At 37.5% G+C, this 26,237-nt stretch overlaps 2 protein-coding genes across 2 annotated transcripts; one reads left to right on the forward strand and one right to left on the reverse strand.

The window, feature by feature from the left end:
- The first annotated feature begins 17,091 nt into the window (after positions 1-17,091).
- On the forward strand, positions 17,092-18,086 carry LOC122667043 (DNA repair protein XRCC3 homolog). Its single transcript, XM_043863215.1, has one exon. It carries the CDS (start codon positions 17,163-17,165, stop codon positions 18,045-18,047), a length of 885 nt encoding a protein of 294 aa, XP_043719150.1. The 5' UTR covers positions 17,092-17,162; the 3' UTR covers positions 18,048-18,086.
- Positions 18,087-21,972: 3,886 nt separating this feature from the next.
- LOC122669830 (protein BEARSKIN2-like) lies at positions 21,973-25,961 on the reverse strand. The gene is made up of 3 exons (XM_043866692.1): positions 25,799-25,961; positions 24,277-24,554; positions 21,973-22,638 (listed from the first exon to the last, which is right to left on the reverse strand). Exons 1-3 carry the CDS (start codon positions 25,959-25,961, stop codon positions 21,973-21,975), a joined length of 1,107 nt encoding a protein of 368 aa, XP_043722627.1.
- Between the last annotated feature and the right edge of the window lie 276 nt (positions 25,962-26,237).

Below are 26,237 nucleotides of genomic sequence, written 5' to 3' on the forward strand. Positions count from 1 at the left end.
ATACCAACAATTAATTAAGCCCACAAGAAATCGAACACAAGGAACTGTCAACGGGTTGAAAAAGCAATCGCATTCATGTATCAGTATGGCAATGGCCAGATTGGATCAATATCGGCCAAGTCCAGTAATGAAAACTAAGGGTAAAACCGACCAATCCGAATTCTTATAGACTAATCCAAATCGATATCAACAGATACCGATACTGTTCCAAGGTAAAACCGACCAGTCCGAATTCATATAGACTGATCCAAATCGATATCAACAGATACCGATACTATTCCAAAACCGATATCTCAATCCCTAGTACTCGGAAGGGAGGCTATTGAAGGGAACTCTTAGCCCATTCCTTTCTTTGGATGACACAAATTTACCAGTAAGCATATTAAATACGTGAAGGAAAAAATCGACGAAAGTCAATGATCAATTTTTATCCATTTACATATGAGCAACGATTTAGTAACCGGTATTGGGATTGGTATCGATTTTGGTCAGACAGATTTACCCCTATTTTCCTTATACAGTATATTTTTTTACCTTTTTACCTTTGTTCTGTATTGATCTAACGATACGGGACAAGTCAAGAATCAATTTCGGTCTGTACCAATATTGATACAAATCGGTTGATCCGGACAATCCGATATCAATTCCTCGAATCTTGCATGTGAGAGCAGAGTACACCAAAAACTCAACTAAATGTCCAATGCCTCCTCCCTCAAACTGTCCCATATCCCATTGCAGTGCTTAGCTTTCGAACCAAACAAGAAATTATCATTAGACATATAACCATCATAGCAAAGATTGAAGCGTGGAACCTTTAGCCATTGCTACATTCACTGGGGCAGTAATTGGACAGATTGGGTTCATTATCCTACGATGCCGGCCTGTCTTGAACTGTGTTCGTAATTTAATAAAGTGCCTTCAATATCGAGAATGGATCATCTGTACGTACCAACCGGTGAACGTACATGTGAGAGTCAATCATATTTTAATTTTGTTTTCATAAAAACCATTCCTCTCCTTGTAAATGACAAAAATAAAATTATGATGCCCAAGTATTAGCTAAGGATGCGTCCCTTTTGAAGGTGTCTAAGGGTAGATGCATCCGCCTATTTTCATTGTCAATCCAGGCCCATTGAAGGACAGTAACTCTTATTTTTATTTTTTCTTCAAATAATATCTTGCTTGGTGGAGGCGTTTCTCCATCTTTCCTTTACCCATAAAAAAAATATTTGCTTTTCCTTCCTAGTTTTTGTGTATTCAACAAGATTAATGCTAATGCTATTACATAAATATATAAACAATAAAAGGTTTTCTGGCTGCTTACTAGTTGCTAAATAGGATTTGTGAGTGAAATTAATTCCAAAACATAAATCTCAAATGAAACCTGGTATTAAGGATGTCAGCGGATCGGGTTTTTTAAAATCTTAGCCCAACCCTAAGTTCTCTTAATTCAGTCCAGCCCTAAGTCAGATTGGGATATCTCAGTCCAACCTAATTTGACCCAGTGGGAGGGCAATGAAGTCATTTCATGTGAAGAGAGAGAAACAGACAGACGGTGCTAGCATACCCTACCCTAATGGTTCAGAGAACCTTTTCCCTAATATTATGTAAGGCAAAAGGTTTTTTGCATCACCTAATATGCTTGTTACAATTGAATATTGAGATTGTGTTTCTATAGGGTTTTTCACAATACAAGATTCCTGCCTGAGGGGTAAAGGGTCAAAAAAAAAAAAATCTATAAAATTTTCGTTTGTGAATATTTGATATCTTTTAGATATTTATTAGAATATTTTTTCCACAAAAAATATACCCAAGAGTTTATAAGCTAGCCATGTTATTGGTATAACATCTTTTTAATTCTGTATCTCTCCATGAATTGCTACCCAAAAAAAAAAAAAAATCTGTCCATAAATTGAACGATAGAAGATTAAGATAATCAGGGAAAGCAATGACAACCAGCGAAAAAAACTTCAAATTTAATATTTGAAAATAAAATATTTTCAATATTATTAAAATGTGATTTACAAATTATTTTCTAAAATTTAAAAGTAATATTTATGTTCCAATCTAATATCACTTAGAGATGTTAATGTAATGAAAAATAGCTAAAAAATTAAGGAAATTTTTTATTCTAATAATTTAAAAAAAAAGTTATTAAAAAGTAGAATTGGTGTCAATATCTATAATGTGGACTTTTCTCTCTCTCTTAAGATTCCTTCTTAATAAATTGACCAATACGAGATCAATATAGAGTAAAAATGGCAATAACACCTACCCCAAAGATCTCACAAATCCAATTTGAGAAGGTTTCATGTATTTCCTTTGAGCATTATTAGAATCTGTTTTTATAAATAATAAAAGCAATGTTTAAATTAATCTGTTTTCAAGAAGATTTCATGTTTTTGTTAAGGCATTATCAATATATTCAAATGTTCTTCCAAATAAATGGTATAGGAGGCATATCATGCGTCCTATTATGTTTTAATAACTATTATTTATTCTTTTACCCAAAAAAAAAAAACTATTATTTATTCTTAAAAAAAAGTTTAAAAGGAACTAAAAACACATCTAAATTTATATTGTCTTTGTGTTTGGCAAAGCGGATATGTGAATTGGTATGACCCAATATTGGTTTACCAAAAAACAAAATGACCCAATATTGCCACATCATCACTTATCCATAAGCTACGAATTTTTATCCTCTCAAGTGCAGTGCATTGCCCAATGCACCTTTAAAGTGCATCGGACGGTGGCCACTACATTTGTCTTAGATTTTTATCCTTCGAAGTGCAATGGTCACCGTCCAATGCAATTTAAAAGTGCACTAAACAATGCACCGCACTTCAGAGGATAAAAATCCCATAATCTACCCGTTGGGTGTTGAGAATGTAACTGATGAACGTTAGGTGTTAAGACTTTTAACTGTCGAACGTTGTGGTGGAGATTTGTAACCGTTCCCAAATTTCGTAACGGAGGAAATGGCCGGGGAATGGGATAAATACCACAAGGGGTCTGGTCTTGGTAACTCAAGCATACGAATTGTTATCCATTGTTAGTGTGTCCATTGCCTGAGAGCACAAGAGACCAGAACACCTATTGTGGAGGCTTTTCGACGAACGAAAAGAGTCGCTTTCACCTGAAGGAGAATCAGAAGTTGAACTGATCAGATGGCAGGAGTGCTAGGTCCTCAAGGAGGTATTTTTCTTGTCTTCTTTTAGGATATACATGACATGATTTTATCACCATAATAGAGCTTCAACTTCATTCTTTTCCACTACTATACTCATCTCAATTAATCCTTTCTCTCAAGTTTCTAGATTGTTTTGGTGGCAAAATCTGTGAGGGGGTGTGGTACGTTAGACATAGAATCAGGTCATGTCCTGGCCCTATGAGACCTACAAAAACACAATATTGAAAAGGGGGGAAATTCACTTACATTCTTTATTGTCTCTAAGCCCTAGGGTAACTTTTGTAGGGTTTCTTCTCTAAGGAGTAGATAACATTATTTCTTGACATTGCAGGAGGAAGGAAAAGTAAAGAAATTCAAGATTTCTCTCAAGGGAGAAGTTATGAACAGAGTGAATCTTACTGGATTGGATCAATGATTTACCAGAAACTTATTTGTAAGCCCCCTTTATTTGACCCTCTAGTTATCCCAAAGCCTACACCCCTTTATTGACTCACGATGGCTTCTTCTTTGTCTTCAGATATTAAGAATGAAGAATTAAAATGGTCCAATTCCATAGAATGGGAAAATATTCTTCAGGTTGATGTTGAACCTCGGTAAAGACACAGAAGAGTCCAATGCGAATCAGGTGTACGAGGGTAATTAAATTTCAGTAATGGCTGGAGAAGTTGGAATAGTGAACGAAATGAAATGTAAACACACACACACGCACACTAAACGAGGTTGACGAGCAATTTCTATATAATCTGCCATCCTCACTTCAACTTCACCCTCAACAAATCTCTGCACAAACTTCCTTTCCATCAATATAACCACTTGGTCAGGGAAAATTATCGCCCCAGTACTTTGGTGGGGGGGGGGGGGGGTGCTGTGCGCATCGGGCGGTGCTCGCCCCCCCCCCCCAAGTATTGGGGGTGATTAGGTTGCCGACAATCGCATCCCTGTGGGCGTAAATGCTCCCTCGAAGCAACTTGAGAGCTTTTGAAAGTATAAAGCTGTGATAGATGCTTGATTTTAAGGGTTTGGACTGCAAGTTATTTCATTTGTCACTTGGATGTTGAAGAATCAGCCATTTGTCTCATTTGCTACTTCTCAACAAGTCTTTGTAGTCTTGACAAGATACCGTTCTTTCATTTCTTTGCAATTAATTGGCCTCCGTGTGCGTGGTAGAAGCAAGTGGTCCTGACAATTTATTATACTTGCTTCTTTGCAAGTAGAAGCAGAACCAAAAGCAGAAGAAGGGGGTATGCTTACCACACTTGTCACCGAAGATGCTTGCAATGTTTGCCGGAGCAAGAGGTGGTCGCAAAATGGAAGATCGTTGGATCCCAACCCTTGTGGGGGGAATTTATTAATAACACATAAGAAAGGGCAAAATTATCCTTTAGAAATAGAACTGAGTTAGTATTCAGGGGTACAGATGTAATTTTTTAAATTCCAAGGATAGTAGACATAATTGTTTGAAAACACATAGTAGATGTAAATTAATTTCCATTTTTATTAATAAAAGAATGTTTTTAATGAAATTGCATTAATTGCTTTAGAGTCACTCTCTCAAGTAAGCCTTGTTGCAAGGCTGTATTTGGTCTGGCTTTGTTGTATCCTCTTCGGATTTCTCTCTGATCTTGATTCGACTGTAAAGATAGGCCGTTGATTTTTTTACGGAGCTCTCTCCATATATATATATATATATATATTATTTTTTCTTATTTTATCCTCCATTTTTTTTGGGTTTGGGGGGGGGGGGGAGGGAAGAATTATAGGCTTCGTTGAATGTAATTTAAGGGAGAGAGTTTTCTGTCTGAGAATGCGGCTCTTGGGCTAGCATGGGGGCCTTGGAGCACACGTGTAAGCATCCAAAAGGGTGGGATTTCTGTTTTTCATAGGGATAGAATGTCATTTCGCAAGGGACTAAGTTTGGTCACAAGAGCTACACTCTCGGACAAAGTCCTTTTTTCCCATAATTGAATTGCCCAAAAAAATACGTAATATGTGTGTTTCTAATGTTTGGATACATAAGGGAAAAATACTAATAAACAGTCTTTCAAGACTAAAGAGAAGGCTTCCTTGATAGTCTATCTACTTGTGCGATGTGGCAAGATAATGTGACAATTCCTAGTGTTGGATTGATAAGTCAAAATAAAAATAAGGTATGTAGGTTGGTTGTCCACACTTATTTTCATGATGAACTTCGAATGCAGACCTTGTCTATTTATCTTTAACTTTTTAATCAAACCCTAAGTCCATCTTCACCCTTACATCTCATTGTTACAATAAAAATTTATTTCAATGAGAAGCCTAGGAGGTGATAATTGGAAAACCTTAACCTAACAAGAAATTCTTTTTGGAATTACCTAACTTCCAATCAGTCATTGTAAAAAATAAATTTTAATATTTTTCCTTTTCTCCTATTTAATGGGATTCGTGATGCCCAAAGACACGTTTGTATTGGTTCTTTACATGGCCAATATAAAGAAGCCTTTATTCATCACCTAACCTAAAACGATTGTTACAAGACACTGATTCTATAGGTTTTTCTCAATATGAGATCCTCTCTGAGGGGAATCGTTATCCCCTCTAATTTGCTGCCCCCTCCAATTCTTCCAATTCCTCACATGGGGTAGAAATGACCACCTTACCCTCTGCCCGAAAACACTACCCAAGGTGAGGTCCACTCTCCCCTATTAGAGGAAATGGAGGTGATAACTATTCTCCTGAGGGGAGGGGAAAAACTATCCCAAAAAAAAAAAAGAGAGAATGTTTTCTGTGTCGCAGCACAGGCTGTGCCCAGGCACATGGGCCTGCCACTCAGGGGGCAGGGTGGTCATTGCGCCCACCCCCATATGCCTGGGTGCAGCCTGCATTGCGGCACAAATAACAACGCCCCTAAAAGAAAAGGTCATTTTAAGTGTCACTATGCCTAGTGAGTATAACTCTTCAATATTTGCCACTTTGTGGTACATGGTTAGTTCATGTGATAGAAGACCATACATACATCTCCATGGGCAAATTTTAGTCCAAAGTAAACAAGAAAAGTTGCTCAACCTCTAATTCAAAGTTTAAGTAAAATTACCAAAATGCCATCAAATGAATATGGATATAAAATACATATATATATATTTTTTATTTTTTTTTTATTTTTTTTTTTTGTGTTGTAATTTTAGCTACTACCTCTACCCATTTTAAGCTGAAATTATACCAATGAGATGCTTGCTTCAGTTGCTTGATCCTATATTACATGGATTGGCCCATGTACTGTCGTGGCAAATAGTAAAACATTATATTTTACCAGGCATAGTGATAGGGAAAAAACCCATAAAATTTTAGTTTGTGAATATTCAATATTTCTTAAGCATTTATTAGAATCTTTTTGTTTTGTTTTTTAAGTAAATAACTAATATTTCAAAAGCAATGTTGATGGTTTAGATATCTATCTATAAATTCTTTCCTTTTTAAAAGATCCCTTCTCTCAATGAATTGCACGATTCATGATCAAGATAATGAGAGAGAGAGAGAGCAATGCGACCAGCTAGAAAAACTAGAAAATCTTTCAAATTTAGTTTGTGAAAATTCGATATCTTTTCAACATTATGAAAATGTGCTTCACAAATATTTCCAATAATATAAAAGTAATGTTTCTTTTATCAATCTAATATTAGTTAGAGAGAACACTGTGGAGCGGTGCAGTTCTGGGGTGGGATGTCGCCACCTGGTAGGCGCGACATTGTTGGTCCAAACTCAATTCAGTCAAATTTTTTTTTTCTTCTCGAGCTTGAACCGTTGAGAGGAGAAACTCCCATAATCTACCCATTGGGATTTGAATGTTGGGTGTTGAGAATGTAACTGATGAACGTTGGGTATTACGATTTGTAACTGCCGAGCGTTGTGGTGGAGATTTGTAACCGTTCCCACATTTCGTAACAGATGAAATGAAGAGAAGGATAAATACCATAAGGGGCCTAGTCTTGGTAAGTCAAGCATACAAACTATTATCCATTGTTAGTGTGTGCATTGCCTAAGAATACAAGAGACCAGAACACCTATTGTGGAGGCTTTCCAAAGATCGAAAGGAGTTGCAGACAGCTGAAGGAGAATAGGAAGTTGAGCATATCATATGGAGTACCAGGTCCTCAAGGAGGTATTTTTCCTATCTTTTTTTTTATCGGATGTACATGACATGATTTATCACCTTAATAGAGCTTCAACTTCATTCTTTTCCACTATTATACTCATCTCAATTAACCTTTTCTCTCAAGTTTCTAGTTTATTTTGCTGGCAAAGTCTGGAGGGGGGGGGGGGGGGGAATTCACTTACAATCTTTATTGCTAGTAGTCTCTAAGTCTTAGAGTTACTTTTGAGGGTTTCTTCTCTCAAGATTAGATAACATGCTTTCTTGACATTGCAGGAGGAAGAAAAAGTAAAAGAAATTCATGATGTCTCTCAAGGGGGAAGTTATGATTAGAGTGGATCTTATTGGATTGGATCAACGATTTACCAGAAACTTATTTGTTCTCAGAGAGCAACAATAAGCTCCTTTATTTGACTCTCCGCTCATTCCAACAGTCTGCACCACATTATCTCCTGAAGTTGCAGTAGTAGTGGTGTTTGGTATGCATTCTTGGAATGCATTCTAGGCTGATTTTATATTCTTAGATGAAGAATTAAAATTATTCCACTCGATTGATTGGGAAAATATTCTTCATTTTGTTGTTGAACCTCGGGAGAGACATAGTAAAATTCGATGGGAATCAGCTCCCTGATGGTAATTAACTTTCAGTTATGGCTGAGATTTTTTTTTTTTTTTTTTTTGGGGGAGGGGGGATTAAATATGGATGGAGAAGTTGGAATAGTGAGCGAAATGAAATGTAAACAATTTTTTTTTTGGTAGAAATGAAATGTAAACAACACACACATACTAAACATCAGGCGCTTGATCGGTGGTTCAAGTTTCCTTAGCGACACCTAGTCCACATTTAATTGCTTTCCAAGAAGTGGAGCCTTTGGGTACCATATTTGACCCCTTGTGGGTCCCCTCATTGCCTCCTTGTGGGGTCCCATTGAGGTTGATGGCCGGTGGGCCCTTAAATAACACCCAAAAAAAAAAAAAAAAAAAAAGGAGGTTGATGAGCAATTTCGCAATACGATACATGATGGACCTTAGTTAGTAAATACGCGTATTATATGCGTACCCAAATTTTTGAACGTATAATACTCCCGTCCCCATATTTTCCTATATTTTTATAAAAAAATGTGTTTTTTAATCGATCGAGTATTATACTCGTATAATACGCATATTATACTCTTTTTTTTAAAAAAAAAAAACCCCAAAAGATTAGAATTTAGGGAAATGATTTCACTTTCACTTTCGTGCCTTTCGATTTGCGTTGAACATCCAACCGTAGCAGGCAACAGTAGCCGCTCTCCATCTCCAATCATCCTCCCCATCTCCGTTCAACAAAGCGGCACTTAAGTCTTGTACTCTCCTCTTGTTTCTCTGGTCTTCGAACGTTGATGGTGGTAGTGAAGCAAATGAATCTGATGTGATATTGACGAGAACGGCTCAATCTCTATTCTATTTTATTCTTGTTTTTTTGTCTCTTGTAGCTAATGTGTACAGTGGAGATCCATATCTGGAACTCTCCCTCTTGTCTTGTGTTGGTTAATTAGTGGGAACTCATCCCCCTTCACAAGAACACATCTGGTTAAAAACATATGGTTATCTCATTGTAGATAGAAAGAAATGTAATGTTGGAAGAATGATTTAATGATAAGGTAATCAACTTGCTCATCTCATTTTCAGACAATCTACATTCATTTCTTGTAGATTATTGATATTTTGGTATGTTAAATGATAATCTTAGAGATGTTATATAGCATATTATATTATTGTATTTATTTTAGTTCATAAAATCATGATATTATTTTGTTTATTAGGTGATGAATGCATGTTAAATAATGAATATTATACCCATATTAAACGCGTACCGTATTATTACCGTATGCGTTTTATGAAACCGGATTTTTGAAAAGTATTATTACCGTCTAGTCCGTTTAATTGCCGTACATATCCGTTCCCGTTCAATTGCCGTTCTCGAACTTACTAACTAAGTGATGGACTATCACAGTGAATTACGATATGCCACATGGCAGAAATCAGAAAGACCTGACTTCTCCATCTTTATGCCAAATGTAAATATTTTTTTTTAACCTTTTTAAATAATAAAACTTGATGTTTTTAATGAAATTGCATTAGTTGCTTTAGATAAAAGAGTGATAATTTTTCTACCTCTTTGGCCATCGTAAATCCCACAAATGGGGGGGGGGCGTGAGTAAAAAAAACAGAAGGCCCTTAATGGGTGTGTAGATGGCCCGTTGTACATGGATGGCCGGGGTCTAAATTTGTAGATAGGTAAATCCCTAAGTCCTTGCTCTCATGGAATAATTATCACCTTCAATTTGCAGGAACTTCCAATTCCTCTAATAGGGGAGAGTGGACCCCACCTAAGGTGGTGTTTTCGGGCAAGGAGTAGGATGGTCATTTTTGCCCCCATGTGAGGAATTGCAGGACAGTGAAATAAAGGGGATAGCAATTCTGCTCTCATGTCAAGTTTTAGCCCACATGGAGTTTGCCGAGTGGCAAAACAGGGTTTGGAAGAATCCATAGTGGTGCATAGTACTGGTCATGTTGTACAGTTGCATGGATATACAAGGGAATGCATGCCAATACTTGGGAGTATATATGTTGAATTTAGAGTATGAAATTTGTAACTATAATATCTAGATCATCTCCTGCCTATCTAACGGTTCGAAATTGCCACATCATCCTTACACAAGGGATTGAGTCTAGGCACAGCCGCACAAGAGCAACACTCCTGGACAAAGTCCCTTTTCCCATATTTTAATCACCCCCAAAAAGTAGGATCATTATCACCTCCAATTCCTTCCAATCCCTCACATGGGAGCTAAAATGACCACTTACCCATTGCCTGGACAATGTGTATGTAACTATAATATCTAGATCATCTCCTGCCTATCTAACGGTTCGAAATTGCCACATCATCCTTACACAATGGGTAAGGCTGCGTTTGGGAACGGTCTGAACAAAGAACGCTCGTTCTTGACTAGAAACGTTCTTTTGCATTCTTGGTCTAGAATGGCATTCTGAGACAGAAAATGACCGTTTGGTAACGGTCTCAATAACGCCGTTCAGAACGAAAATGGTGTTTGGTAAAACCTGTTCTTTCCTATTTGATATTAATTACAATAATGTCATTTCTTTGTCAATTATACCAAAGAAAAAAAGACTTGTAAAATCCTTTTCACTTACCAACCTTAGCATAAAATTAAAATATCTCATTAATAACCAAAGTATAAAAATATGTCAAATTTCAAAGATGCCATTAAATTTGGGTTCTTGTATGGATTAGTAGGATGACTGACTATGCTATGAATAGTTGAATAAAGAAGGCCTTAGTGGACTCGAACCACCATCCGATTGGAACATGCTCATGTTCCAAGTGCTCTACCAATTTGAGCTAAAGACCCATCAAGTTGTCAATGAATTAACACAACAGATTAAACCAAATTATATTCTCCATTCTTTTTTTGAATTAATTTGCAATGAATGAATTTTAGTGGCCCAAGAAGCACCAAAAGAAATCACTCAACGAACCTGTGGAAAGGGAAAGCGTTTTTACCCCATCAAGTTGATGAGAGAAGTGAGACCCACCAGATAAGGCGATGCCAAAGAACCCCCTCTCCTTCATTGATATCTCACATAATTCAGCTATATAGTCCGCCAAATCAGTGGCAAGTTCCTCCACATCTTCATGAACTCTCAACTCCCTTCCCTCCTTGGGACCCCAGACATTGCCATTGTTCTTCAGAAGTCTATGAATCAAAAGCTGATCCTGCAGTGTGGAAAACAAAAATGTTTACCTGACAAAAATCTAGTTAAGAAAATTTTATAGTCTGAAATCAAAGGCAAATAAGAATCAAAACCACACCCTTCGAACAAATTTAGCAGAAAAGTTGATGATTGTTAGATAGTGAAAGAAATGCTAGAAAGACTAAAACTTCAAAACCACCACTGGATTTATTGAAATAGAGAAAGAGACAGCCATAGTCTTTCGACCCACAAAATGAAACCAAATTGAAAAGGCTTATTCCACAAACTCAAAATAAGATAAACCCCTAAGAAACACCAATATCTCTTCTAACTTTTCTCTTTCACCCTACCTTCCCTTCCATGTCCTTACTCTCAAGTGTTAGACATGCATGCAACTTGAGAGACATTGTCCACAAGAATGTGTGTGTGTGTGAGAGAGAGAGAGAGAGAGAGATTGGCTTTTAGTATTTTTAGTATCAATTTGGTAATGGAGATGGAACTAAAAATATAACTTGAACAGTATTCCCTTTTTGTATCAATTTGGTAATGGAGAAGAAATTAAAATGAAAGTTGAACAATATTCAAATAAGTAAGTTGAATTTGGAATATAAAGGGTGCCCACTAGTAGCAGAGTCTAATAGGTCTACTTCCCAGTTTTTTCTGGGTACAACCTTGTCATGAAGTGGTGCATACTCCTGCAAATAGCAATCAAAAACAGCAACAAATCATTCCCTGCCACTTCTTGCAACTTTTCTTCTTTACAGAATCCAATAATTTAACAACCAACTCTAACGTAAATTTATATATATATTGTTTGCCACGCTATGAAATAATGATATTTATTTTTGAAAGAAGAGAAAGAATGTCTTCATCTTACTTTCATTTTCCTGATCAACTCTTCTGCTGTATATGCTGAGACTACAATCTGTCTTGTTGAATCCTCTATAAAACCTTCCTCCATTCCTTTGAAAGTGCGAGTAAGTTGTCATAATATTTTATCAACATTCAACAAGCCCACCTGTCTCAAATTTCAGAGGAAGAGAGAATGAGAACCCAGTTGCCAAATTCAGTGCAAGAAACATAAGAGGAAAGTAACCTGGATTAAAGGGCACCCCATCTTACTGGTTTCTCATGAATTCCTAGTTGAGACCATGTTATCATCTCCAACAGTTCTTCCATAGTACCATAACCACCTAAACAGGTTTAAAAAGCAAGACATGAATATGGAACCAAGACATGAAAAGCAAACCAGCAAAGTGAAAACTAATACCCAAGAACATGACAACCACCATTAGGAATAGAAGTGTAGTACAAACCAATAACTTGAAAGAGGGTTAAAACCAACTTACTACAAATTAAGATTGTGCAAAGAAATCAAAAACAAAGCCCAAGAAAAATAGGTCAGGATTACAAATTAAATCTCAGGAAAAAAGATTGGCGCATTTAGCAACTAATAAAACGACCTGATGGATAAGAGAAACACCCACTACCATGATACAATCCAAAAAAAGAAGAAAAAACCATTTCCCTATAGAACACACTAGAGCATCAAAATTGATCGATATCATAAAGAGAAGAAAAAACAGAACAGTTGCCTGAACAAATACATAATCTGAAAAAAAAAACCCAATTAATTCGTTCATTCTATAGAATAACCTTATAGCAATTGAAAGCTCTGCAAAACCAACCAGATCAAGAAAATGAAAACGGAAGATCGACATAATATGAAGCAAAATCCTAATTATAAGCTTAAACAGAGAGCGAACGCGGGACATAAATAGAGAGAAAACTGACTGCGAAAATTTTGAAGATGAGAACGGTCAAATCTGGCAACTGGAGTGAGATCAAATATTTCGCAGCTTTCACCCTCAACACCTCAATAGGCAACACCTCCCACGGATTCAAATAAACCTTCCGAAGCCCTCTGTTTATACACTAGAAACTCAGCCGAAAATCCCAATTAATCCAGTACAATCAGTGACGCAGAATCAGTAGGAAGAGGGAGAGGGCAAGCGAAATAGACGCTGGGAGAAAGACCTCAACTAGGGTTTCAATAGGTTCGCACACAGAGAGAAGGAGAGAGTGAGACACAGAAAGGGAAAGAGCGAGAGAGAGGTGCAGAGAGTGCGAGAGATAGAGAGGGAGAGAGAGAAACAGAGAGAGGGAAACAACGTTACCAGAGCATGAGAGAGATAGAGAGGGAGAGAGAGCGAGAGAGAGTGAGAGATCTCACCTAGGGTTGCAGAGCGAGCCCTTCGTCATCTCCCAAATTCGTGGTAGCAGAGCGAGAGAGATGTGAGTTTCGTGATGTCTCTAAAAAAATCACGGGTTTGTGACTTTGGTCCGTTGCTTGTTCGTTCTTTGTTTTTTGGTGCTCAAGACCTCCGGTTCGTTCTAAAAGAACGAAAAAACGAACCGCAAAGCCAAACACTTTTTCATGTTTTTTTGTTCTTTTCGAACAAAAGAACTGTTCAGAACGCTGTTTTGAACGTTACCAAACGCACTCTAAGTGGTCATTTCAGCTCCCATGTCAGGGATTGGAAGGAATTGGAGGGAGTCAGAATTGGAGGAGATAAAAATTCCAAAAAGTATGCAATATGTGTGATTCTAATGTTTGGATACATAATGTGAAAATCATAAGACTAAAGAGAAGGCTTCCTTGACAATCTATCTACTTGTGCGATGTGGCATGATAACGTGACAATTCCTTGTGTTGGATTGATAGGTCATGGCCAGGATTATATGTAAATTTTTACAGGCAAATTCAAACATACTAGCCTCTTTTTTTTTTTTTTTTTTTTTGGTAAAAACATACTAGCCTCTTCGTGGTCCATGTCTTGGCGTGCACCCTATTGTTTGTCTTGGATTCTCAAAAAACAGTTCCAATTGGATTAAAACTTTATATGTAATGTCCTGTAAGTAAAATTACCAAAATGGCATCAAACAAAGATGGATATAAAATACAAATTAAAATGTCATTTTCTTTTTTTCGGTAATTTAGCTACTACCTCTACTCGTTTTAGCTGAAATTAAACCAATGAGATGTTTGCTTGGTACTATATTACATGGACTGATCCATGTACTGTCATGGCAAATAGTGAAACATTATATTTCACTAGGCATAGTGATACGAAAGAAAACCCGTAAAATTTTAATCTGTAAATATTCAATATCTCTTAAACATTTCTTATAAAAAAAAATATCTCTTAAGCATTTATTTTACAATAAATAGCTAATATTTCAAAAATACTATTGGTGGCATTGCATATCTATCTATCTATAAATTCTTTCATTTTTAAAAGATTCCTTTCTCAATGAATTGCGCGATTCAAGATCAAGATAATGACAAAGAGCAATGACAACCAGCTAGAAAATATTTCAAATTTAATTTGTGAAAATTCAATATGTTTTCAACATTATTAAAATGTGCTTCACAAATATTTCCAATAATTTAAAAGTAATGTTTCTTTTATCAATTTAATATTATTTAGAGAGATTACCGTAGAGCGAAATTAGTAGCGCTACTAGCCTACTATATCCCATTGTTTTCCCCTTAAAACACCATCCCTAATATCATGCATAATAAATGAAAAAAAACAGTGAGAAAGTCGCAATGACAACAACCCTAAATATCTTACCAAATTTTAGAATAAAAGTTCTCTTTGAGGGAATGTACCGCCCACGCCTAGACATAGTGGGCGGTGAAACAACCACTCCATCCCTATGAAAGATGAAAATTTAGCCTCCCGTGATGTTTCTGCATACATTCTCATTGGCTCCTACTCTTGCACATAGGCCATACTCCTCTGCAAAGAACGGTCTCCCCAAATTTTATTTGTGAACAATGAATGTCTTTCCAATACACTTAGGGGGGCTAGAGGTATTTACGGGTGTCAAAATCAAACCAAAATAGTTTACTAAATCGAACTAAACCGTTTAAATCGAAATTATAAAAATATTTAACAAATGGTTCGGTTTTATTTTAAAATTAAAACCGTTTAATTGAACGATTTAACCGAAACCGGACCGTTTAAACCGAATTTCCCCGACGCCGAACGTCTCTTCTTCCGTCTCCCACTCTCCTCTTCGCTCCCCTTTTCAGAGAAACATTACATTACCATCGCGGCGTGTCAGCCCCGTCCTGTCGACGACAAGCACGCCCCGCGACTCTGGTAAGTTCCCGGTCTCACTCTCTATATATACTCCATCGTGCCCTCCGACGGTCCGACTCTCCCCTGTTCGGTTAAGCCCACACCCTCCGTGTGTGTGTGTCTGCAAACCCTAGTGTTAGAGCCAACCCTCACCCCGAATCGGAGGATTCAGAACACGAGTTGTTAAAAAATTCAGGACAATGGCTCACCAAAATTAGTAGAGGTTAATGCATGCTTTTAAAGAAATTATTCCAAATACTAGTTTTTATATAGGCCGCATTTTTTCAGAGAATCTAACCAAAATCTTTAATTAGAAGACGAATTATTCGGAATTTTACGCCATCTTAGTTATTCCTTAGTCCGAATTTGTCGACTCTATTCTAGCCAAGTTTCAGACCATATGAGAGTTCGTTTTCCAGTTCTATTCTGTATTGTATTTATCACGGTTTAGTTAGCATTTGAGTCTTCTGTTTCAGTTATATTTTTCCAAGTCTAGTGAGAGTTTGGGCTTTAGTTAAGATTTAAGTTTGTTGTTCTAGTCTCATTAGGAATTCAGAGTTGTAATTTTTCTAGTCAGTCGAAGAGAGTTTTATGCCATTTTACAGTGCTTTGTGGGTCATAGTAGTTGATATTTAAGTTGTAATAGGTTATAGTCATGTTAAGATGGAATATTTGTGGAGTGCCTCTTTATATAAGCATATGTACCGGTCCATTCATCTGTATGAGTTTATGCAAGAAGGTTTTCTGTTTTCTTTTAGCTTTGTGTGTGCCCTGCTTTGAAGATGGATTCCTGACTTTCTCCATCAGTCTATTTAGGATTTCAAATTTGTTTTCTGGGTTTTTTCGACAATCAAAGTCGGGTCTTTCAACAGGTTAATAATCTTTGTTTCGTCTTCAGTTCATTAATTTCCTGATTAGTACCATTGTTATTTTAATTATCTTCATGTCTAACTGGTCAGATGAAGTTCTGAAAATAGAACAACCCCAATTATCTGAATTCCTGATTATTCAGGCCAGTAAATCAGTTTCTGTTCATTTCAGGTTCAGAACCAGATTGGCCTCCTTGTTAAAGATTAGGTAATTCTGATCTGTTCCAGCATATAGAAGAGTTTTGATCACTCAACCACTTCCAATAGTTGGACTCTGGGATTTAATTTTAACCCTTTTACTGTCCAGGTTTGAGTTTTCAGTGTCCTAACAGTTTTCGGATTATTTTGTTGGACTTGTTTATTCAGATACATCAATAATTTACTGTGTTTTTCCCATTCACAACTTCTCTAACTCACAATTGATTTTTGAAACGCAAATGACTGCCTACTGATTATGCTTGTATCTGTATTGATTTGCATTTTATACATGTAATTCACAGGCATGCGATTGTGGAGTGGGATTATTTGGCTGCGTTGGGTAACATTCTCCGGAATTTCATTGATGTCCTGCTCACCAGGAGCAGCGGATTGTGAGCAGAATAGCGTTTGGCATGCTGGTCTTTTTTTTTTTTTTTTTGGCTCACAGAGAGCAGTTCCAGTTCAAAAAGTGTTTCAGTGAACACTTTTGGCAGAGCAAAAAAAGTTGTTTTTCACGTTCACGAATAGATTTGTAAAAACTCGATCTCCTCTTCTGTGAAAGCCTTCATTGACCCATATCACCATCTCCTCTTCTGCAAAACCCTAAAACCCCATCTTACCGTCTCTTCTTCTACGAAACTCTATTTCCCTATCTCTTTTTTATACTGTGCTTGATGGTGCTGCCAATGATGATGAACAGAAGTTCGTCTGGCATTGCTGCAAATCCTAATCCTCAGTTGAGCTGCTGTTGTTCCTCCTCTATAAAATTAGTACGGTGATTCTAACAAATCCAAAGATTCATTGCTTCGCAGTTCCCACCATAGGTCCAAAACCCTCTCTCTTTCTCTCTCTCCCAATAACTGCTTCTGATGAAACCAGAAAACCCCCTCCACCTTCTCTCCCAGAAATTGACCACCGGATGTCCGATCATCGACTGTGTCCTCTCTGGTGGCATTCCCTGCAACTCTATTACCGAACTCGTCGCCGAGAGTGGTTGTGGCAAAACCCAACTCTGTCTCCAACTCGTCCTCTCTGCCCAGCTCCCAATATCTCATGGAGGCCTCAGAGCCTCCTCTCTCTACATCCATTCTGAATTCCCCTTCCCCCTTCGCCGCCTCGAACAACTCTCCCTCTCCTTCCGCTCGTCTCACCCCCACCTCTTCCCCCCTCAAGATCCTTGTGATTTCATCTTTGTTCGTGCCGTCCAATCTGCTGAAGAATTACTTCTTTTATTAGACAGAATTGATGCTCTGCTCACAGACCCACCTTCAAAATTACCTGTGAAGGTGATTGTGATTGATTCGATTGCGGCACTCTTTCGTTCAGAATTTGAGAACACTCCGGCTGATCTCAAGCGCAGGTCATCTCTGTTTTTCAGGATTTCAGGGAAGTTGAAATCACAGGCGAAAAGGTATGGACTTGCTGTTGTAGTTACGAATCAGGTTGTTGATTTTATGGCATCTGATGGTGTTCATGGGCTGAGAGTTGGAAATATGAGGTGCTTTTATTCATCTGGAAGGCGGGTTTGCCCTGCTTTGGGGTTGGCCTGGGCAAACTGTGTAAATTCAAGGTTGTTCTTGTCAAGGAATGATGAGATTGTTGGTAAAGATTCAGGGTTGGAGGATGGAGGGGTTGGGGGTACAGGTGTTGTGAAGACTAGAAGGAAATTGCAGGTCGTTTTTGCACCCCATTTACCAGAAGCTGCTTGTGAGTTTGTGATTGTGAGAGAAGGGATTTTTGGAATGAACATGTAAAGATTCTTTAGTTTTCTGTTGTCTATTTTTGTTTTTGTATTTTAAGGGAGGTCTGAGACTTGGTTTTTTGAATGTATCCTTTTTTATGCCTACCAAAAGAATTTTGAATTTAGTTCTTTCTCTGTGTTTTCCCCCCACAATAGTGCTGTAGCTTTTCTGTTTACAAAATTTAGTGAATGGGAACAAATTCAACAGAAGTTGTTAACCCTGGAATTCGATTTTCATTCTACAAATTATTTATACCTCAGAGGATTTGGAATCTTTGCATCTGATATGATTTATTGATATGGGAGATGGGTAAATGAAAAAACTGAGGGATCCACTAATGGACTTGTAAAAACCATAACTGTCACATGTTGGCCTAGTTTAGGTTTCAGTAGGAGTTGGTGATTCACAAATGGACTGGTAAAAACCATTGACTGTCACATGTTGGCCTAGTTTAGACTTCAGTAGGAGTTGGTGATTCAGAAAACCCAAAAGTGAGAGTATTTCAAACCATTGTGGTTTGGCTATTGGATCTCATCAAGAGCATGGACTTCCACAAGGTTAGCCAAGTGGTTCTAAAAGAGTGGATCACAGAACAGATGATGAATTCACAAAATTTGAAGATGTTTTTCAATCTTTAAAGGTTAGTTTGGATACTCACCGAAATTTGTGGGTTTGGTCCAAAATGTCACCCACCTGATATGTTTGTCTATTACCAAACCCTGGGAATGAGGAAATCCTTATATTTTGAAAATCCCTTAACAGTATCACTTTTATCTGTCCCATGTTTTGAGTTAAGCAAACTACCTACCCTCTTCAGACTTCAGAGCACATGGATATAGATATGCAATTCTACAAGATGTTTTGAGGACAAAATGAAATTAATAATTTGTAGCTGTGATCAAGGGATGTATGAATGAGCTCCATGAGAAGGGTACTGTTTGCCTTGCGCATTCGACTTGCCTGCATACTGATAAGAAGATTTTCTTATTAACTGAAGTTTTCAGCAATATTATGGCCATCTTTTCATATTTCAAAGTGATTATTCTGTTAATGCAAGCATATCATAGTCTACAATGAACATAAATTGTTGTTAAGATGCCTTGGTATTTAGAGATATTATCATGCATTAGTCTCTTCAATTAGAAAACAGGTTAGAAATATCTAAATCCAACTTTGTTTGTCTTTATCTTCTTCTTTTTTCTGTGTAGCCCTAAGATCTGTCTATCCTAATCTAAGGAATAAAGATGCATTTTTGTAATATTAAATCAAAATAACCAATTGTTTATATTGAATATAACTTATGATAGTTAATCAAGTAACCAATTATGTATAATGGCCATATGGGTATGTCCATGAAATAGGAAATCTCAAACAAGCAAAAATGAAGCGCTTCAAACGTAAGTCTAAATTGACAAAAAATTACGAAAAATGACATTATGACATTCTTAATTTTAGGAACAGACACCTTTTAGCTCGTTCCTTTTCTTGTTTGGAGCTGGAACTTGGCCAGTGGATAGGTATCGAGTCCTTTATAACATGAACCCTCTCTTTATGTCCACCACTTAACAAGAAATTATGACTTGATGCCTAGCTAAATGTAATATGATTACCTAAAAGTTGGTTAACCTTTTGGGTGTTGCCGTATGGTTTGTGTGTTTAACATTATAAAAAAAATGAATTTAAAATATATATATGATATTATTTTCCTAGAAAAATAATAATGGTATTTCTTATTAAAAAAGGGTCTTACTAGGCATCATTATGCCTAGTGAAGTATAACGCTTCATTATTTGTCATTTTGTAGTACTTGAGTTGGTCCATATGATAGAAGACGTGTCAAACATCTCATTGGTAACTACCCTAATAGTGTTACATGGTTTGACGACGAACAATTGGTGGTAGGGTACGAAGATTCTTCTATCAAAATTTTGGATCTTAAGACCTTACAAGTAATAATTATTTTTAATGTGAAACTGAAATATTCCTTGGTATCTGATGTGCAACTTAGGTTAAGAAATATATTATGGTACCCCGTCTAGCTAAGCATTTGCTTTCCATTTCTTCCACCTTGTAACTTAGCTAAAGGTTACAAAAAGAAGAGAATTCTCTTTGCTAGAGAAAAATCAAATAAACTAACTTCAGGCGGTTTCGACAATATGATATGATATTCCACCATTATGGTAAGCATGATTATGCACACCGAAGTAGCCATGTCATAAAAGTACACATGAGAATTGAGGTCTTGCTATCAAAAGGGTTGTCGCGCAGCGGCTCTAATACTTATTGAGACTCCACGCTAAAGCAAAGATCTCACGTTGGATGTGAATAGCCTAATATGAAAATTTATAATGACTTTGACACCTTTTATTTAAAAGCTAGGCTGGTTTTTAAGGGTGAGTTCTACCTGAGTCCAATCAATTGGTATTAGAGCTAGAATGCGACAACTCTGGTACACCTCCAATAATGGAAACAATTTGTTTGGGAAGATCTTAGTTCCCACTTGTGCTTCTACGTAGAAGGGAAGATTGTGTTGGAATGTTTATTTGTTTATAAAATTAAAGATTCAAATATTTTATAGAAGTATGTTAGTGGGTTTGTCTTTTCCTAAGAGGCATCAATAGATATCTAAATGATCAATACGTGTGACTATTAAAAGATTTGTTTAAATGGTCAACAAACAAGCATTTTGGAAAAAAACATGATTTTTTGGCATGTCTTTTAGAGACATTTCTTGGTGGTACATCTTCCTCTCTTATATATAGAGAGAGGAGGGTTTACCAATTTCTCTAACAATTTAGAGATAATTCCTACATTTTTTTTTTCTCTTGGCTTTCTCTACATTTTGGTTTTATACACCCCACCGGATTGAAAGAATCTGAAAGAAATTATAACTTTGAAAAACCGTTGAGAGATTACAACATGCAGTGTGCCTTGCATTGCTAGAATATTTGCTAATTGAACATTAGTAACGTCGTACCTACTACCAATTGAAACAAAAATAAAAACTATCATTATGATTTAATCTAGTCTAACCTAAACTACCTATGCTCTTATTAGAAATGGAAGGTCTATTTGTTTGCAGTACAATCGTTCTTGGAGTTAAGGTATTTGTCACCGCCAACTTTGATACCGATACCAATAAGTATTGTCGATGTCAAGACAAATGCTCTCTTAATTCTAACTCGTTCGTCCCTACAAGAAATATTGATTTTAAAGCCGTTGCAAACTGCACCCAAAAAAACCAAAAAGGATCGGTTGCAAATTAAACCAATTAATAAGCATCAGCTCAGTCATGAGAAGAATTGAGAGGGTTATATGTTAAAGGTATTGCGGGCGGGCCTTGATGTAACGATAAAGGTTGTTTCATTATGATCAAGTAGTCACAGACTTACGGGTTTGAGTTTAACAGTCTTTCTGCGAAAGTAAAGGTAAAGTTGAATACATTATGACCCTTCCCAGACCCCACAGTGGTGGGAGCAAGTGCATTGGGTAGGCCCTTTGTTTTTTAGATGTGAAAGATATTATGATAGACAACATTGCCTGTTAGTTTTTATTCCTTAATAAATCATTATGAATGTTACAGGAAAAAGAAAAGGTCTACGCCAATTAGGTTTGCCATTCCATAGAGACAACTGAAAGAGAGACGTAGAAAGAAGCAGAGACGACATACCCAAACACACAAAAAGGATGAAAGAGGATCTTACCCTTCCAACAGATCTTCCTTATACATTGAATCAAGAAATCATTTTCAGAGAAAACAAACACAAACAATTGAACAAAGTACAACAAATTAAATGAGTCAAACCACAGGAAAAGAAGCTTTCAAAGCCACTTTTCATTAATTCCACTTAAGAATAAATAATAGATAAGTTAATCTTAATAAATTTTTTTTAAACATTTTTGGATTCGTTTACATCCAAAAGTTCATTATTAATTTCTACTTCCCATAGCCCCAAAAGTCCATCTCTCCACGGAGTGAAAGCTGATTAATTTGGTGTACTGATGTAGAATTTGCATCTCCAAATCTCACTCCTTTGGAGGAATCCTCTTGACCAAGATGGGAATTTACTAGCATAGCCCAGTCATTAAGGCCTTCTTCTCTTCCTCCTACCAAATGCTGTTGAGCTGATTCACATGTCCCTACCTCTAATCCTGCTTCACAAGCTTGATGAGGTTGAAAATGTATTTGTCCGGCGAGGCTCTCGCTGCCGCCACCGCCGCCACTGTCACAGTCTCTCTGGATTGACAAGAGGTTCTTGAGCATGGATGGGTTGGTGGTTGTATCTGAAGGAAGAGTGGACAAGTCATGAAGAAGGGCTTGAGGTTGTAAATTGGAGTAAGGAAGTGCTGGGATGTGGGAGTAGTGTAGGGCAAGGTCAGGCTTGTAGAGGTCGAAGCCTGGTTGGTTGCTGCCATGAGTATGTTGACGGCGGAGGTACTCAGTGTCTCTGAGAGTGAGGGTCCGAGGCTGGTTATGGTTGGAGCTCAATGTGTTATTGAGTTGGTGATGATCTGAGTTGATTCTACTGCCACCACCTTCATTGTTTCCAACTTTGAATAAGTTCTTCTTCTTGAAAACTCGGCAAACTACCCAGCCATCCTCCTATAATATGAACCAAAGAGAAAGGAACTGTCGGTGTTATTTTGCATTAAAGTTCTACTTGAGAGAAAGAGAGATGAAGAAGTAGCAATTCATGCATGGGTAAACAAGAAGGTTTAGTATGGTAGAAGCTCAAGATTAAAGAGATTGTTGGATACCCTATGGACCTTTATCCCCAAAGGTTTGTTGACCGGTACGGTTGTGTGGTTCCTCTCATAGGGGGGGCTGAAATGACCATTTCACCCCCTGATCGAACACACTGCCCGGGTGGGATCCACCCCACCTTTTATTAGAGACACTAGGGAACCGTACCGGGCAGGAGAACCGCAGGTGATAAAAATTCGATACCCTATACCTCCACTTCATCAATATTACTGTATCAACTACAGCTTACTCGCAGCTAAGATATTAGATATTGCCAACAAGCACACACACACACATACATATCTACGTAATTTTCATCTATTCATCATCTTTTCTCACTAGGTTTTATGCTCACTAGGATTTTGCATAAAATCTAATTTTAATGTTTTTGTAAAAGTTTAGGGTTAGATTAGTATTTTGGAACATTGAATCTTTAATGGATAATACTTTTGAATTGATAGAATATTGGATTTGTAACGAGTTAAAGTTTTGATTTGATAGATGTTATCAGGAGAAGAAGAATTAGCATAACATGTATTCAAGAGACTAGAGGAGTTGGATGACTTTAAACTTTGGTTGTGAGACTTGATAGATGTTATTAGGAGAAGAAGGAGTAACATAGCATGTATTCAAGAGATCGACTAGAAGAGTTGGATGACTTTAAACTTTGGTTGTGAGACTCGATAGATGTTATTAGGAGAAGAAGGATTAACATAGCATGTATTCAACAGACTAGAAGAGTTGGACGACTTTAAACTTTGGTTCCGACTCTCTCTCTCTCTCTCACCGGAGGATAAATGTAGGAACTACAAATTAATGGATACCCTACCCATGCATGTTGGAATTTTTATCCTCTCAATTTGCTTGCCTGTATTTGACGTTAAGTACATCTAATAGAGGGAGGTGGACCCCATCTCGGGCAATGTGTTCGGGCAAGGGGTAGAATAATCATTTCTGCCTCTACCCCTTGCCCGAACACATTGCCCGAGATGGGGTCCACCTCCCTCTATTAGATGTACTTGACGTCAAGTACGGGCATGCAAATTGAGAGGACAAAGATCGATCCTGCATGTTGCCATGTTGGTGGTGAGAAGTAGTAACTTACAAAACATCTTTTCAATCAATGACTGATTGGGTTGATCCTTAATTTGGTCTAAAGCAGATCTTCTCTGCTGGGTTTCACATGTACTAGGACTTGGACCACTAAATCAAGATCCTTAATTCCATAGCTTCCTTCTTACTTATCCTCAGTATCTTCAATTTATTGTGGTTTGACTAGCTTCACATGCACACATACGTACAAGATTACTAAAGAACCCACCAGTCAAACTCATCAGTTCTCATCAGATGTATAGGCTTGCATGGCCACGTACATCAGATGCCATACACTTGGCACACATGTATTAGACCTAATTATGGGTAGCAAGATGACCACATAATCACATTATTCAATTAATGGCAGAAGTAATTACTAGATTAGTGGTATAGTACTCTTACACTGGAGTTGCCTTGAGGATCATCACTATCTTCAAGCCTGTACTCATGCATGATCCAATCAGTCTTTTGCCCATGGGGAGCTCTCCCTCTGTAGAAAACTAGGGTTTTTCGCATTCCAATCTTCTTGTAGCTGTTCCTGATGCATTTATCTCTTCCAGTTGCCTTCCAAAACCCGGCATTCGTTGCCCTGTTCGTCCTTGAACCAGTTGGGTACTTCCTGTCCTTGTGACTAAAGAAGTACCACTCATTCTGTGGAGTAGATCCTATCCTGCACCTCTCTATATATAGAGGACAAAAAACATTACAAACACATTAATTAATTAATTAATTAATTAATTAGAATGTATTTGTAAATTCCATTAACTGAAACTTTAACATACTCGTATATATTCATAATTTAATTTAGGGAAAAAGTTCTCTATCCGGGAGTGTGGCCCATGCCAGCACTCCCATGAGTCTATCTCTCTCCTCTTCATGTGAAAAGACACCTCTACCTCCTTGTTTTAAGGAAGAGAGAGATAGACACATGGAAGTGCTGGCATAGGCCACTCTCCCGTACAGAAAACTGTTTCCCTTTAATTTAATGTCTTCATGGAATTTCATTGTAATGTCACCTCAAAATCTTCCATTTGTGTGTGTGTGGGGGGGGGGGGGAGATCGAGGGAGAGAGAGAGAGCGAGATGAATTTTGGAGTACATCTACGGCTAGTTGAGATAATAAATCAATGGACTCTAGGAGGATTAATGAGCATACACGGGCAGCTATAACGATGCATGTTAATACATGGGAAGATATTTGATTGAATTAGGTTCTAAAATTTGAAATGTGGCTAATCCAAACATAGATCCATGAAAAAGCACCAAATAGTGGGTGGTTGAGATGCACGTATCTTATCAGGCCTAAATGATATTATCCCCCCCCCCAAACCTCTTTTTCGGGGTGAATTATGAAAAAACACCCCAAACCCACTCCGGTGCCACATGAGAGGAGGGACACGTCCCTTTAAGGGACTTGGCTCCTGTCCAGCACTCTGCCCGGGCTGCACGTGCAGCGCCAGACACTGTGAGGCATGAAAAGACCGCCTCACCCCTGCCCTGGACAAGATCCTTTTGGCCCTTTAAGACCTCTTGATACTATCCCATTTAAGTTGAAAACATAAGTGAATTATAGCCATAACCAATTCATTTGCAATTAGTTTCAGATTAAACTACTGCAACCAAAACATTTAGAAGGGCACAGAGAAGAGAAGAGAAGAGAAGTTTCAGTACTACTTCTTAAACTGCAAAGTTTAAGAAGAGAAGCAGAAAGAGAAAGAGAGAGACTGAGACTTCACAAGCAATTCAAACACAACAGAAACACAAAACTATATATCCGGCCATTTATACAAAGAACTAAAGTTTCAACACTAATTACTTTAAATTCTCTTTGACAAAACCCTTTTAAGAACCCTAGAATTGAAACACAAACTCAATAGAGCAAAGGGTAGGTACTCTCTACCCAACATGGCAGAAATTCACATTACCTTGCAAGTCCCATGGCTCCATCTTATTCAAATCCACCTCTCTAATAACCTCCAAATCAAACTTCTGAAAAGATATCTTCTTCTTAAGATAGTAATGAAGAAGCTCCTCATCTGTAGGATGAAACCGGAACCCCGGTGGAACTCCGCCGTTCGAAGACGCCATCTTCGGGCCTCGATCGATGATCAAAACAACTTAGTATAGCTAATTACAATCCCCTAAGCTATATGTTCTTCCCTTTAAACCAGCTCATCAACCTTGAAGAACTTAAAACAAGCTCGATAGCTAGCTTTTCTACGTAGGGGTTGTCACAAACTTATATATTTATATATCAAGTGTATCACCGAAGGATGTGATGTCAAAAGTTGACGCCGGTGACGTCGCCGGCGGATCGGCAAAAGATATCGTAGAAAGCAATTCAAAGGAATGAGACTCAGAAAT

Source organism: Telopea speciosissima, chromosome 7 (genome assembly GCF_018873765.1).
Source record: "Telopea speciosissima isolate NSW1024214 ecotype Mountain lineage chromosome 7, Tspe_v1, whole genome shotgun sequence".
Lineage (NCBI taxonomy): Eukaryota > Viridiplantae > Streptophyta > Magnoliopsida > Proteales > Proteaceae > Telopea > Telopea speciosissima.